Source organism: Heteronotia binoei, chromosome 4 (assembly GCF_032191835.1).
Source record: "Heteronotia binoei isolate CCM8104 ecotype False Entrance Well chromosome 4, APGP_CSIRO_Hbin_v1, whole genome shotgun sequence".
NCBI classification, from domain to species: domain Eukaryota; kingdom Metazoa; phylum Chordata; class Lepidosauria; order Squamata; family Gekkonidae; genus Heteronotia; species Heteronotia binoei.
The window spans coordinates 63,346,908-63,363,123 of NC_083226.1; the positions used below are offsets into that span (position 1 = coordinate 63,346,908).

The following is a 16,216-nucleotide window of genomic DNA, read 5'->3' on the forward strand; positions in this document are numbered from 1 at the left end:
TTGTACTGCCTTGTAGTGTTAGGGTTTTTTAGTATGAGTTTGGTTCGGTCGCAGGCTGGAGGAGGTATTGGCCACAGTGTTTTCAGGGGAGCACCTATGGCTTAGCACCAGGTGTGCGGGTGGTCTGTATGAACCGCAGATGGGCTGTACGGCTCAGTGCGGGGAATGCAGATCACGGAAAAGCCTCACCTGGGCGGATCTTTCCATGGGGGATTGAGGCTAGCCCAGGTTGAGAATGGCTTTGGGCCTGGCTGCTCAGCAACAGCCCGAATACAGGGGGCTTGTGCTGGGGGCAGGGTGGCTTGCCCTCATAGGACAAGGCGGGGTCAGGGGGTGACCCCAGGGCTTGTCCTTCTAGGCCTTATCCCTGCCAGTTATAGGTTTGATAAGTTTGTTTCAATAAAGCGGCCCGGTTTTTATACCCAACATACTGTGTCAGCCTCTTCATTCCGACTGGGGGGGCAATTGTCACTCAGCACCACTGTTGCTGAACTTAAAGGTTACCTTCTGTATTCGTTTTGAGAAAAGCTAGAGCTCTAATGATCAGCTGAATGTTCTTCAGATGGTTTTTCTAATAAAAGAACATTGTTGTTCCTCCTAGTCTCTAACACTGAATATTTCGTGAACTGAAGCAATTAATGCATTGGAATATCTACTCTGGAAATGCATATGCTCCTTTGGCCCTAATTATGTCAAAAGTTTAATTGTTAAATAATATGTAGCTATAGCAAAATGTACTACACTGAAAATAGATTTTTAAAGTGAGAAGATCAGATTATAAAAGCACAAGAGAAAGTAAATTTCTGACATAATGTGTAAAGAAGCTTCTTATATGCCTTTTCCAGACTTGTCCACTAAGTAGCCAGAACACACACAAATGTGCATCTCCTCCGACACCAACACCACAGAGGAATGAAGCATCATGATTAGAGTGGCTGAATAGAATACCCATTGTTGGATGCCTTGGGGTCAGTCACTCTTGCTTAGCCCAGTGTACTTCATAGGATGGTTGTGAGGATAAAATAGAGAAGAGGAGAATGATGATGTAAGTAGTTTGGGTCCCTATTGGGGAGGAAAGCAGGGCAAAAATATCCAAATAAATAAATAGAATATCGCCACTGTGCTTTAAAAACTCTCATGAGATTCTTAACTTTGTAAAAGTTTGGCATTAATTATTAATACAAGTCAGTACAACATGATCTTATACAGTAATGGGAATCTACCTGGAACTATGCAGCGAAAGACTTGACCACAAAAATATTACAGCCTGCCTGGCCACACCTATAGTAACGATAGTTGTCTGTGTCCCAAAAGTTTAAACTGATTTCTGTTAAAAGCTTTCCTGCCTTGGATGTCCCCTGAATGCATAGCTCTTACACAGCACAGGAGTCCAGCGGATTGGCTGCATTGAATTTCTTGGCTCCATCATCAACCAAACAGAGACTGCACTCAAGAAGTCAGAAAGAGATTGTAACTGGGGAGAGTAGGCATGAAGGAGATAGAAAAAGATCCTTAATGGCAAGCATGTGTTGCTGGCAACCAAGATCAAATTAATTCATGCCAGAGTATTTCCCCATTACTATGTATGGGTGTGAAAGCTGAACAATTAAGAAAGCTGACAGGAAGAAAGTAGATTCCTTTGAAATGTGGTGTTGGAGGAGAGTTTTATAGCTATCGTGGGCAACCAAAGTGGGTTCTAGACCAAATCAAACCTGAACTCTGCCTAGAAGCTAACATGGCTAAACAGAGATCATTGTACTTTGGTCACATTATGAGAAGACAGGAGTCACTGGAAAAGACAATAATGCTAGGAAAATGAAGGCAGGAGGAAAAGAAGACGGTCCAACATGAGATGGTTCTATGCAATAGAAGAAGCCACAACCCAGAAGTTGCAAGACCTGAGAATGACTTCTAATAATAGGCTGTGTTGGAGAACATTAATTGAGAGGATCACCATAAGCTGGAATTGACTTGACAGCACTTAACTCATACACACACCCTCACACCCACGCACTGCAAATAGTAGAGATCACAGGGTCATTGCAGCTCTTCAGAACTGTGAGCTCTCATTGATCCAGGTTTCTTTTCTGACAGAACACGCTATATAATTGTGGGGTAGGATGGGATATAATCCACAATAAACAAACAAATAATGACAGGGGTAGTATAGAAATGGAGCAGTTTAAACATGTCACTGTCTTTCCTTTGATCTCTTCATCTTCTTCCATACTAACAAATCAAATGCTGATGTTATTTTTATCCCTCACCACACATCTCTCTGATTGTACAACTGCTTAAAGTCATAACACTATAGCTTCAGTTGGTAGAGGCAATGCCAGACACCCAGACACGGAGTACTGAGGAGGCAGCAGTCCTGAGGGGCAGGAGGGGCACTCATATGGTGGAGATAGACACCACAAGTTAGAGCTGGCAGCATAACCATTGAGTTTGAACCCCTTTTCTGTTTCAGGATTCGCCTCTGTTCCCTAGAACCACAAGCTGCATCTCTCTTTCCTCGTGCATATTCCACACTTAGTACATGTCAGCAGCATAACATTCAGGAAGTGTTTTGTATCACAACAGAACATCACATTTCACTGTGCATTTGCTCTCTCTTGTTCCACATGTAAGTCTTCCTGATTCCTAGCTTTGGAAGAATGTCAAAAGTTGCTTTGCTTGAAGTGTTTAAATATTTGGGCAAAAAATTCTGTTTAGCTTAAGCCCTAAAGCAGTGTATGTACCAGCAGGATATCCTCTCCATTTGTGCAGATGCTAGTTTCATACCAGAGAGAGTGGATTACTTCTTTCCCAAACAAAACACATTGTAGCAAAGAATTAAGACCTTGTTCCCTAACAGAACTTCAATTAACATCCCAAACCAAATATTACTCTACCTCATAAAACCATATTTCTCAAACTTTTGAACTTAGCCACTCCTTTTAAATATACTTTCCCTTTGTTTTCTCTTCCTCTCTCCCTCCTTCCTTCCCTGCAGCCCCCCACCACCACCGTTTTTGAGACCTTGTCTCATTTCCATGCATTTTTCCACTCTTAACAGATACACATTTTGATTTCTGGATACCTTAGTCATTTGACACATTGAAGCCTAGATTTACCACATCCTACTACATGCTGGACTTACTAGCCATTCACTGAATTTAATGGAAAGCTTTACCAGAAGCTTTGTATCATTTCCTTTTATTGCCTATGCAGTGATGAAGTATGATTGTATTCTAAGAGCAAAACAAAGGACTTTGGTCTGTTTGAGTATTTGTGTGGCAGCATACTCTGCTTTGTGAAATAAAATAACCAGAAGAGTCAGGTTACCATTTCATGTTCCTAATGAGGAGGTGCCTCATCCTTTGGATATCTTGAAGCTGGAAAACCTCCTAGAAGCACCTCATTGAGCTGAACAAATCAGGAGATTAACTCCTCAGAATCCAACAGTTAGCATTAGATACTGGCACTTTAATCCCTTATGTATTACAAGAACCTGCAAGAATTTGCAGGAGGCTTCTCATTTCCTTCTCCCAGTATTGCCTCTTTCTTTTTCCTGAAAGCCCCAATAGCTTATTCCCTTTTCCTGCTTCCTTCTCCCCTTCCTGCCCAACAGTCAAGCTACATTTGTCTGTTCTTTGTCTTCAGGTTTCCCTCTCCTGCACATCAGCATAGTTAGGAAACCTATGGCCCAGCTGTGTGGTGGTGGCCGTTGGGCCAGGCCCACTTGCATGATAGCGAACCTTCAAGAACTTTCATTTTCCCGTGTATCCTCCTCCCCACATTATTTCTTCTTTTCCTCCTCTTATCCTCTCCCTCATTCTCATATTCTGAGTCATGCACCAATCTACCTTTTATCTGCTTCCCATCTTCAGCTATATTTATTATTTATTTGCTTCATTATTACCCTACCTTTCTCTGCAGTGAACACCAAAGCAGTTAACATTATTCTCCTCTCCTTTTTTCTCCCCTTATAACAACCCTGTGAGGTAGGTTAGGGGGGGGGCGTTTTTTTTTGGGGGGGGGTTACTCCCCAATGTATGTTTTTAGATTTCAGATTTTTCTGCAAACCTGGGGCATTGTTCAGGTTTGTAGAAAGATCTGTCTTGTCTGTTCACAGCTCCAATCACTACTTTAAGTATCTACACACAGAGAGAGATTTGGCTGACTTCACTATTAGAATATACAAGTGCAAACTGACAAGGACTTGTGGGAAGCATCTCAATCCCTCTGCCCCGACTATTCCCACTTTTCTTTTCCTGAAAGCCCCCTTTTCCTGCTTCCTAGTCTCTGTATAGGATTGCCAGCCTCCAAGATCTCCTGGAATCACAACAAATCTCCCAACTACAGAGATCAATTCCTCTTTTAGGGATGCCAGCTCCAGGCTGGGAAATTGTGGAGATTTGGAAGTGGAACCTTGGGAGGCTGGTGTTTGGGGAAAGAAGCAACCTCAGGAGGGTATAATGTTATAGAGTCCATCCTCCAAAGCAGCCATTTTCTCCAGGAAAACTGATCTCTGTCATTTGGGGAGCAGTTGTAAGCCCGAGTGATCTCCATCCCACCACCCCTGCAGTTTGGCAGCCTGGTTCTCCTACAAGAAATGACTGCTTTGGGAGGTGGACTCTATGATGTTGTACCCTGCTGAGATCCCTCCTTAAACCCCACCTTCCCTAGGCTTCACCCCCCCCCCCAAAAAAACCCCAAACTCTTTGCAACCTGGACTGGGCAATCCTACCTTCTTCCTACCCAACCTAGCTTTATCTGTCCTGCTGTCTTAAGCTTTTCCTCCCCTGTTCCCAGCAGCCTCTGCCTAGGAAAACTGTGGCCCAGTTGTATGGTGCCAGCCGCCAGGCCAGCCCCAGTTGCATAGTAGGAAATCCTCAAGGATTTGTGGTGTGGCACCTCACTTTCCTTTGTCTACCCCTCCCCATAGTATTTCCTCTTTCCCTCTCTGGGCAATCCCCATATCCTCTTTCCTTAGGGTGGCAGCTATTGAATAGTAGCAAACAGGCAGGGTTAGCTAAGTCACGCAAATCAGGTGGTATCAAGTCACCCAGAGCTTGCCTTGAAACCTAGGGCTTTTTCTAGCCTCCAGGTGAGACCTGGAGATCTCCTGGAATTACAACTGAACTCCAAATGACAAGAGATCTTTCTGCATGGAAAAAATCTGCTTTGAAGAGTGGATTCTTTGATTTTATAGAAAGAGGCTGAGGCCTTTTCCCTCCCCAGACTCCACTACAAATTTTCCAGAAATTTCTCAACCTGGAGCTGGCAATCTTACTCAGCCCTGGTCCCAATTAGTCCTCCTTCAAAGGCCAAAATAGGCCTGTGCTTTTACCCTGCCTTTTTACTCAAGAAACCCAGCCTGGAATACTATGGTTGCCTAGCAACAGCCCATGGAGGGGGGCACCTGTTTGTCAAAGCTACAGAAATTTCTTTTACCGGTTTAGGTTTTTTAAACCCCACCGCCAATGTATTTTTTAAAAGATTTCAAGTTTTCCTGCAAATCAGGCCTTTTTCAGATATGTAGAAAGATCTAGCCCATTCATGGCTCCAGTCACTGGAGATCAGGCCAGCTTCACTATTTTGAATATAAGACAATTGTGGAACATGACAACATTTGTGCCATAATGGTGTTTGTTATGTATTGCATCTCACTGGGTTCTTGTTGCCTGACCCTGAGACAGGCACTCCTTGCAACCAGGTCCCAAAACCTGGAAGAACTGACCAATCAGGATGCTAGGCACATAATTTGTAACAAAGAGATGCAAATGAAGAATTCTGGAGTGAGTCAATAGGAGTAACTGTTGCCTGCTAGGGAGGCGTGGTTAACCATGGCCAGATTATATAGTTTCAATTTTGCCTGTGTTCCTCTGTGACTGTTTCTTCGTGCAATAAAGTGTTCTTGGTTGATTCAGAGCTGGCTGAACTCACTTTATTTCAGTGTTGATATCCTTGGCTGTTATGATAGCTTTTGACTTTTGTCAGTAGCATTCCAAACTCTGTGTTTATGATTGAGGAAAAATACTCTGTTGGCTTGCTTTATGTACTTAACTCAAAAGCCAAATCCATCATTTGTGGTATTATTGCATTGTATCATTGAGAAGCTAATATATTAAAAGCTTTTTAATAAGAACATAAGAGAAGCCATGTTGGATCAGGCCAGTGGCCCATCCAGTCCAACACTCTGTCACACAGTGGCCAATACACACACACACACACTGTGGCTAATAGCCACTGATGGACCTCTGCTCCATCTGTTTATCCAATCCCCTCTTGAAGCTGTCTATGTTTGTAGCCGCCACCACCTCCTGTGGCAGTGAATTCCACATGTTAATCATCCTTTGGGTGAAGAAGTACTTCCTTCTATCCGTTTTAACCTGACTGCTCAGCAATTTCATTGAATGCCCACGAGTTCTTGTATTGTGAGAAAGGGAGAAAAGTACTTATTTTGCTACTTTCTCCATCCCATGCATAATCTTGTAAACCTCTATCATGTCAGTTTCTCCAAGCTAAAGAGCCCCCAGCATTTAAACTTTCTTCATAGGGAAAGTGTTCCAAACCTTTAATCATTCTAGTTGCCTTTTTCTGCACTTTTTCCAATGCTATAATATCCTTTTTGAGGTGCGGCAACCAGAATCACACACAGTATTCCAAATGAGACCGCACCATCGATTTATACAGGGGCATTATGATACTGGCTGATTTGTTTTCAATTCCCTTCCTAATAATTCCCAGCATGGCGTTGGCCTTTTTTATTGCAATCGCACACTGTCTTGACATTTTCAGTGAGTTATCTATCATGACCCCAAGATCTCTCTCTTGGTCAGTCTCTGCCAGTTCACACCCCATCAACTTGTATTTGTAGCTGGGATTCTTGGCCCCAATGTGCATTACTTTGCAACTTTAATAAGCAACTTTAATTAGCTTTTAATAGAAGTTAAGGGTATTAGAGTGGAATAGAGAACTATGTAAACCACTCTGAGTTCTTCGGAGGAAACCGGGATGAAAATACTCTAAACTAGTCTTCAACTACATAAGATGTTCAAGGGTCATTGAACAACGTGTCCCCTGATAGCAAGCAACTGTGTGAGGGGAGTTCCAGTGCTGGAGAAGGGAACATTTTAAACTGTTTTTCCTTATTATTTTCCTAACTGAAGTTTCTTTGGCTTCTTTAAGCCCAAGCAGGAAAAAAGAGAGGTATCCATATTGTGTTTAGTCCTACTTCCACAGCCCTGATGGATATCCGCCTTCACATAGCCCTTTTTATCAGTTGAAATACCCAGTGGAGTTCAAGTCATGGGTCCCCAGTGTCAAGTGTAACTTGACCTTTAGTGTGCTTTAGTGACTGCTAAATTTAGACTAAAGCTGACTATGGGCACAGGGGATTATATTCAGGAAAGATCTGTCCAAAAATGGTTCCTATAGCCTTTTCAGTTTTGTCATAAATCAATGAAATGCCTGCATTTCTTTTAGAGTTATCTTCTGTTGGTGGTATTTATGTGTTATTCAGGGCTTTTTTTGTAGAAAAAGCCCGACAGGAACTCATTTGCATATTAGGCCACACATCCTGGCATCACCATCATTTTGTGCAGGGCCACTGGTTGGGGTTGTGGGAAATCCTGGGATGATAGGTCTCTGGATCCCACAAGGGCAGCCCCCCCCCCCCCGAGTGGTCTCTGCTGCCACCTGAGTATGAGGGTAATCTTGGCAGTGCTCCCAGGCTGGGTGTTCCTAATACCAAGATCCCTAATACCAAGATCCTTAAGGAGATCCCCAAACTTAGGAAAATGGGCACACAGGCTGGCTTTCCTGATAATAGATCTGGCCCCATGCTGATACCATACGCATACAGTAGCTTAATTTTAGACACAGCATGTGTCCTCTTTTGCCCATGTGGGGGATTTTGTAAATATTCATAGTTTAATTAACTGGCACTTCAGTTTTGAAATAGGCTGTTTATTCTCTAATGCTAAAATAATGTGTTGTTTCTAATGAGGAATTTTAAAAACCCACTTCATTTACTTTAACCTGAGTTTGAAAACTTAGTAGCAATGTGGTCAGTATCTCATTCATCACAACTGCAATTTGTTAGCAAATATTACAGCATTATCTGAAGCAAAAAATCAACAACTCTGCATGTCAATTGACAAATGCTTGTTTCTCTGGAGTCAGCTGACAAAACAGGAAAGTCAAGCAATCAGTGGGATCAGATTGAACTGCAGTGAGCATACGAAAGCTTACATTCTAAATAAAACTTAGTTGGTCTTAAAGGTGCACTTGTCTACTGCTTTGTTCTATGCATAGGATTGCAACGGGAAGTTGACTACTGCCCCAATTATATATAGAAGAATTTGACTCAAGTATAAATGTTTGTGCTGGCACTGCAGTTTTTTCATTTGTAAATTTATATTAGGTTAATTATTTTATCCAGTAATGTAAAAGTTGGTGTAGGTAGGCATAGTCACATGTTGAATTATAGCATACTCATCTTATTATTTGTACCATTATCGCTGTGCTTGTCACAGCCTTTATTGCCTTTTATTTCATTGGAAAATAACACTGTGAACTTTCTTCTGGAAATTAAATTCTAAGAACTATTTTGGCTCTTCAAATACACATGCAAAACCAAAGAAATTCAGATGTATCAGCAACATTGTCCATTCAAGCTATAATTATAGGACCTGATGGACCATGATTTGTACGGATAGGGTCCCAGGTTTAATCCCTGGCATGTTCAGGTAAACCAGGGAACGTCTGTAGCAAAACTGGGGGGTGGGGAACTTTTCCTGTTAGCTTGCAGCCTGACCTTCTCCCAGTTACAGAAGAGTAGTATGACTGTGGCTTTCAAGACTATGTTTCAGTAACCTCCTCAAGAGTCCTCCATTAGAAACCAGAGTTTTAACATTTATTAAGAAATGAAGTGGAAGAATTCACACTGGTGGTGAAAGCTGATGCTTGGTGATTCTGCTAATCTTCATAACAGATAATCAGTTTGAACACATCTTATAACTAAACATTACAATTGCTTATGTTAGTCAGTCTTTGTTGAGGTTTTATTAAATGAGTAGCCAAGGTGCCACCATCTTTTCATTCCATAATACAAATATTGCTTTTATTTCAAAGTGCAAGTCTCATTTATTTTGTATATCTTCGGTCTCTCTCATGTTTTCGCAGAGTTCTTTAGGTGGTAGTACAGTACTTTTTTATTTGAATGTCATGTTAAATATTTTAATATAGGACTTCCTATGGTTCAAATTGTTTATTGACTGTGTGCAAGTCATAATAATAATAATAATAAATTTTATTTATATCCCGCCCTCCCCGCCTAGGCAGGCTCAGGGCGGCTAACAACATATTCATATAAAAAGTTATACAGTAATTTTAAAATCAGCATTATCTTAAAAACCATTCCAATTTACATTTGACATAATTTAACAGTAACAGTGGTGTTCCTGGCGCTATTCTGTCTGTTTGCATAATGGCGAAGATCACTGAACAGAGTCACTTTGGCGGGTCCATCAATTCGGCCATCCTTAGTCAGCAGTCCGCGAAGGCCAACCTAAAAAGGATGGTCTTGCAGGCCCTGCGGAATTGGTCAAGACTCCGCAGGGCCCGCACCTCTTCCGGGAGCTGGTTCCACAGGCATGGAGCTGCAACGGAGAAGGCCCATGCGCAGATGTTCTGCAATTTCGCCTCCTTTGGCCCAGGGATCTTCCCTGCTGACCTCAGTGCTCTCTGGGGCTCGTATGGGGAGAGACGGTCCCTCAGGTAGGCAGGTCTTTGACCATATAGGGCTTTAAAGGTAATAACCAGCACTTTGTAGCGAACCCGGTATGTGACTGGCAGCCAGTGCAGTTTGTGCAGCCTTGGCTGTATATGCTCCCACTTCGGGAGTCCTAGTAACAGCCTAGCCGCCGCGTTCTGCACCAGCTGCAGCTTCCGGGTTTGACACAAAGGCAGCCCCATGTAGAGGGCATTACAGTAGTCCAATCTTGAGGTGACCGTCGCATGAATCACTGTTGCTAGGTCCCGATGCTCCAGGAAAGGGGCCAGCTGCCTTGCCCGCTTCAGATGAAAAAACGCCGACTTGGCAGTGGCTGCTACCTGGGCCTCCAAAGTCATTTTACTTGAATACATATGTTGCTGTTTTTATATACTTGTAATTATGGACTTTGGCTGATGCAACTAGTGTCAATTTTTTTATTAAACCCCCCCCCTGTTTATTAATAGGTGCTGGAAAGCTTTAAAATAATGGATTATAGCTTGCTGCTTGGAATCCACATATTAGACAGTGCTGCAAAAGAGAGAGAAGGTGAGAGTTCTCAGAATGCATCTGATACTAAACGTCCAGGAGGTCAGAGAGTTCTTTATTCTACTGCTATGGAGTCCATACAGGGTCCAGGAAAAACTGGAGACTGTGTCATCACAGAAAGTACAAACACGTAAGTTTCTAAAAATCTACTCTATAAAAAAGGGCAAAATACTTTTTCCATCTGATTCTTGCATCCAAAATAGGCCCAGCTGTCTTTCAATTTATGAATAATGCAAGGATACATTTTATTAAAATGATTTTGTGAAAGCATTTAGACTATTTTCCTGTAGACTAGAATATTTTTTAAGGATTGGTAATCCTGATGAACTCTGAAAGCCGTTATTATCGATAATGCAAATACTTAGGCAACAATGAGTAACAAATAAGATTAATTGTGTGTCAGGATTGCACTGAGTTTTAGGTATCCAAAATTCAGTTAAAATTAGGCTTCCCAAATCCCCTGCCTGGGCGGGGGACCCTTGATTTGGAGCCTCCTCCCCCCCGCTCGCCAAAAATCCAGAAATCGGGGGGGAATGGCGGCCCTTCCCACTCAGCCTAGATCCCAGCAGCTTCTCCTCTCCCCTTCCCACCGATCCCTGATGCTTCTCCTCCTCCCTTCCCTTCTCACCTCAGATTGCAGCAGCTTCTCCTTGCCCCTCCCCTTCCCACCCAGCTCCATCGCAGCAGCATGAGCTTTCCCAGGCTGCTTTCTGCCCCGCCCCAAAGGACCATGTGCCTTTGCACCTCCGGAGGTGGTGAAAGGCTTCAACTTTCTGTGTCTGTGTTGCTGTGAAGAAGCTGGCTGGTGAGTAGAGAGGCCAATCCCCTACATCAGATTTGCGAGAAGGGGGTGGGGGTGTGGAGGAGAGGGAAACGTCTTCATTATTCCCTATGTGGAGATCGTTTCTCATAGCGTATAATGGGGAATTGATCTGGAGGTTCGGGGGCTCTGGGGGAGCTATTTTTTGAGGTAGAGGCACCAGATTCTCAGTATAGTATCTAGTGCCTCTCCCCAAAATACCCTCCAAGTTTCAAAACGATTGGACCAGGGGGTCCAGTTCTTTGAGCCCCAAAAGTAGGTGCCCCTATCCTTCATTATTTCCTATGGAAGAAAGACATTTAAAAAGGTGTGCTGTCCCTTTAAATGTGATGACCAGAACTCCCTTGGAGTTCAATTATGCTTGTCACACCCTTGTTCCTGGCTCCACCCTCAATGTCTTCTGGCTCCATCCCCAAAGTCTCCTGGCTCCACCCCCAAAGTCCCCAGATATTTATTGAATTGGACTTGGCAACCCTAGTTAAAATATCTGAAAAGAAAAAAAGTCCCTTTTGTTGCCTAATGTTGTTCTTGGCTTGTGGGTTAATTCTAAGCAGTGTAGGTTTTTAATTTTAATTGAGTCAATGGAAAATTTTAGCATAAAATGTCTCAAAATTATTTTGTTACTGCCATCAGAATGGGAGGCATACCTGCTAAAAGCCACAAAGGAGAAAAACTGCTGCTATTCATGGGCATTATTGATATCCTGCAGTCTTACAGGTAATGTAGAATGCTATTGTTTTGCTATCAGCTCAGACACCAAATTAAAATACAGTGTTTGTAAAATGGAGCATATTCTCCAAACTAACTTTTGTTATATCATCAGACTGATAAAGAAGCTGGAACATTCCTGGAAGGCACTTGTTTATGATGGGGTAAGCCATATTTTAGGTCTGATGCATTTTTTATTTTACATTACTTCTTGCTTCCTTCCTTCTTGTGTGTTTATTTATAGTGTATGTTTCATTATGACACTTAAGTTATTGGAGGTCATTCTCATTATGCATTTAGTTATTTGTATGATACTATATTGAATACACACACACAGGGTATACATTTCAAAAATGGAGGCAACAACTTGGAAGGACAGAAGAGAAAAAGAAGGATCAGAGAGAGAATTTATGAGCAGATTCTACTTGGATTGAACATGAACAACTGTGATGCATCTTAACTTTAATGCAACAAATATAATTATTGGGCAAAATCCTGATCCCTGTCAAATTGGACAGTGTTGGTAATTCATCCAATAAGGACATTTTTTCCCTCAGGCCTCAGCAGAGTAGCATATGTACAAGAGCAGGCCAGTCATTTCAGGCAGCTGTCTTTGGAATTTCTGTATATTATGGATCTGTCAGTGAAAACAGGGGAAAACACTTAAGTAAATATTATCTTGGTGTTTAAACAGCAGGGGGAATGTAACTTCTCTTGGTGATTTAAAAATGAATAATATTTCATAAAATATTTTATAAGAAGAAGACTGCAAATTTATCCCACACCCTTCTCTTTGAATCAGAGACTCAGAGAGGCTTACAATCGCCTACTCCTCCCACAACAGACACCCTGTGAGGTGGGTGGGGCTGAGAGGGCTCTCACAGCAGCTGCCCTTTCAAGGACAACTCCTGCAATAGCTATGGCTAACCCAAGGCCATTCCAGCAGGTGCAAGTGAAGGAGTAGGGAATCAAACCTGGTTCTCCCAGATAAGAGTCCGTATACTTAACCACTACACCAAACTGGCTCTCTGGTTTTCCTAACTATTAAGAAAACTAATTAATTGCAGACATGTAGTGTATTTTGCCAGTGATAATTCAGCAGTAGACTAATGTGAGTAGTGAGGTGCAAACATTGAATTTTATTTCTGTTAAGTTTTACAATTTAATTTAGAACCCTGTTTGTCATAAATGGTATATGTGGTCTGTTGTTCAGTTCTTTCCCCTTTATTTCTGTCTTAATATTACATTTTGTTTTGTAGGACACAGTTTCAGTCCATAGACCAAGTTTTTATGCTGACAGGTTTTTAAAGTTTATGAGTTCCAGAGTATTCAAGAAAAATCAGGGTAGGTACCATCTCATCATTACTTAACTTAGGGCCAGGCAACATACCTTTTTCTAAGAGAGACCACTTGGAAGTAGATTCATTAACTGAACACAGTTGAACCAGTAGAACAAATGATATTATATTGTCCATTTCATTAAAACATCTGTTCCAATTGCCCAGGAAGTAGAAATTCCCAGAGTTCTGGCTTCAGCCCTCCCCCCTCCCCACCAGCTCCTGAGCAATGCTGCTGCAACATGCTGATTCTGAGCTTCTGTCATTTCAGCAGTTAGTAATTTCTTATCATGCCTGATTATTTCCAGGTAGGCACAGCAGACATACTCCAAAGCGTACCCTGCAAGTTGTCTCCAATCTTCCCTCACCCAGAGCAAATGCTATTCAGCATGCCTGGTTGTTGTTAGAAGTAGAAAGGCTGTGCATACTTCTCGCGTTCTCCTCTGCTTGGAAAAGAAATTCCAGTTCAGAACCTGCATTGCTTAATTCAGTTCAATCAATCAATATTTATTATGATCAGTAGATCAGCTAGCAAAAAGCATAGTTTACATATACAAGTAAAATTAATGTATAGAGATTAAAATTTGTAACCTTATTGTGCTGTAATTAATTATACATAAAAGTTATTTAAAAGTTTGGAATATCTCCTTTCTTATGGTGAGAGTCTCAACACAGAATTTGGCTACTTTAGAGCTGGCCTCATTGGAGCAGTCTGCAACGAACAGATGTGTAGAATTTTTTAGAACTTCCTGGGCACTTGGAACAGATGTCCTTATGAAATGGACAATATAATAACATTTATATTTTATTATATACTGTTTCAACTGTGTTCAGTTGGCAAGAACACAGATACTAAGGGCAGGGAATGCGTAAGTATCTCCCTTTCAACAATGTTGAGAGAAGGCAGTTAAAATGGACTAGGGTGAAAGCTCTGCAGTGTTTGGGGAATTCTAAAGCTTAAGATAGTTTGCTGGCATGAAGTTTTTGGCTATTATTCCCTACTGCTGGATAGAGATGTACCCAAGCTCTATTGGCTTGAAGACCTGTATCCCAAATTCATTATTTGAGTATTTCTTTAGCTCCCAAGAACCCAAGATGGCATATTGCTAAGAACTTGCTAAGAGGGGAAAGCTGAGCAGGTTGTATTGTATTCCCAACTGCATCCACCCAACCTGAGCAGTGGCTATCTGCAAGAATTAAGCTTAACTCAGTTGAGGGGAGAGGTTGATGAAGATATGAGAAATTCACAAAAGTTTCCCATTTTCCAGAGTGCTTAGGTTCAGTTGCAGCGCTTTTCCAATTAGCGTGAATTTATACAGGCATAGATATTAGTATATTTCTTTAATATAAGTTATGCAAATTCTGGGTTTATTTGATTAAAACATAATGCAGTAGAAGCTCTTAACAATAGCCTTAAAGAGTAGCATCAAGAATGACATCCATACTTTAATTGGGATTCTGTTTTGAATCCAGTAGTTTTTTTTTCTTTGTAATTTTATTTTGCAAGAGGATTGCTGCTTATATAAAACATCATGTGGTGTAACTCAGATATTTAGGTTCTTAATAGCTCATTGCTGCTAAAAAGTTAGATTGAAATTGTTTTTTCTATTGATAAAAGTCAATATTTCTTAGATTTATGTCAGCTTAGACTCAGAAGTTAATTAACCTTCTTGCATAATATTGGGGGGAAATAGTAAAATTAGTTTGCTTTAATAATTGAAAGACAACCAACAGAACTGCGAAATCAAATTTTAAATAGATTGTAAATGACCTTGTAGAAAAATACATAATTAAGAAGAAGCTTTAATTTTCTGTTTTCAACACAGCTTTAAAATCCTCTCCCTCCAAGAAACGATGCAATTCCATTGCTGCTCTAAAAGCAACATCACAAGAATTTGTGTCTGCAGTTAGCCAGGACTGGAAAGATGAAAAGCATGACTTGCTTACAGAAGGACAGAGCTATTCTAGTCTTGATGAAGAAGGTAATACTTCAATAGTGGCTCAGTCACTGTGAATAAATCCAGAGTTTTTCCAAAGCTAGCTGTAGTCCTCCTAATGCAAAGTAATAGGGTTTTAAAAGAAAAGAAAAGAAAGATAACCAGCTTAAAGCTGTTCTTTGGGAACAATGGCAAGTAATTCTAGGTTGCCTGGGAAAATACAAGAATTTTTAAAGATGAATTGGTTGTGTCCTGGTGAGTCTCTTTTTGTTTCAAGAATAATTTATGAAGCATGCTTACCTCAGGACATATAGATCCTGTCAAATGGATGAACAGTAATTGGACTGACACTTGCCTCACTGGTCACTGCTTTTGGTTGCGACTGACCTGGAATTGTGAACTGGGCAGTGGGAAAGGATAGTTCACAATTTCAGGTCAGTCCCACTGCCCAGTGGTTCTCCCCACCCATGATTGGTTTCCATGTTCACAATCTTCACTTTCTTGAGTAACCTGGATTACTGTTTGATGCCATTTATCTTTTTACCTGCCTGCCCATAGGCTCATGCCTCATTTTTGGCTATTGCATCCCTTCTCCAACTTTTCTGGTGTGTAGCTTATGCTTTTCTCTGAGAGCATACATGTAAAACATCTTATCTTGGAACATATCTGTGACTTTGGACTGTATTGTGGTAGTGAGACAGCAGGTTGGTTGATTGGCACAGCACAATATTAATCAGTAGTTGCTCTTTGGTTAAGAGAATGTTTATGGTTGATGTTTGTTTGAATTGAGTTTTTCTTCCCTGAAAGAACCCCCATAACCCTTTTCCAACTTCCTTCTCTAGTTTCCACCTCCCAATCAACCTGCATTTATCTGACCCCTTTTCTTAAGTTTTCCCTTCTTCCTCCCCCTGGCAGCCTTTCCCCCAGAAAAGTGTTGGGCTGAGCCAAGTTGGATGGTGCTGGCCAGGCTGAGCCCAGTTACATGATGGAAAACCTGTAAGGACTTGTAGGGAGCATCTCACTTGCCCCTGTATCCCTTTCCCATGCTATTGCCTCTTTCTTTCCTCTTGGCAACTCCCATATCCTCAACTTTCCCTTCTTT

General features: G+C 41.5%; 1 protein-coding gene across 1 annotated transcript in view; it reads left to right on the forward strand.

Annotated features, from left to right (window-relative positions):
- Window positions 1-16,216, forward strand: part of PIP5K1B (phosphatidylinositol-4-phosphate 5-kinase type 1 beta) — a 150,857-nt gene that overhangs the window by 100,752 nt on the left and 33,889 nt on the right. Inside the window, exons 8-12 of the mRNA XM_060237430.1 lie at window positions 10,231-10,442; window positions 11,766-11,849; window positions 11,956-12,004; window positions 13,100-13,184; window positions 15,004-15,159. Of these exons, the coding sequence (XP_060093413.1) occupies window positions 10,231-10,442; window positions 11,766-11,849; window positions 11,956-12,004; window positions 13,100-13,184; window positions 15,004-15,159 (586 nt within the window). The remainder of the gene's footprint in view (window positions 1-10,230; window positions 10,443-11,765; window positions 11,850-11,955; window positions 12,005-13,099; window positions 13,185-15,003; window positions 15,160-16,216) is intronic.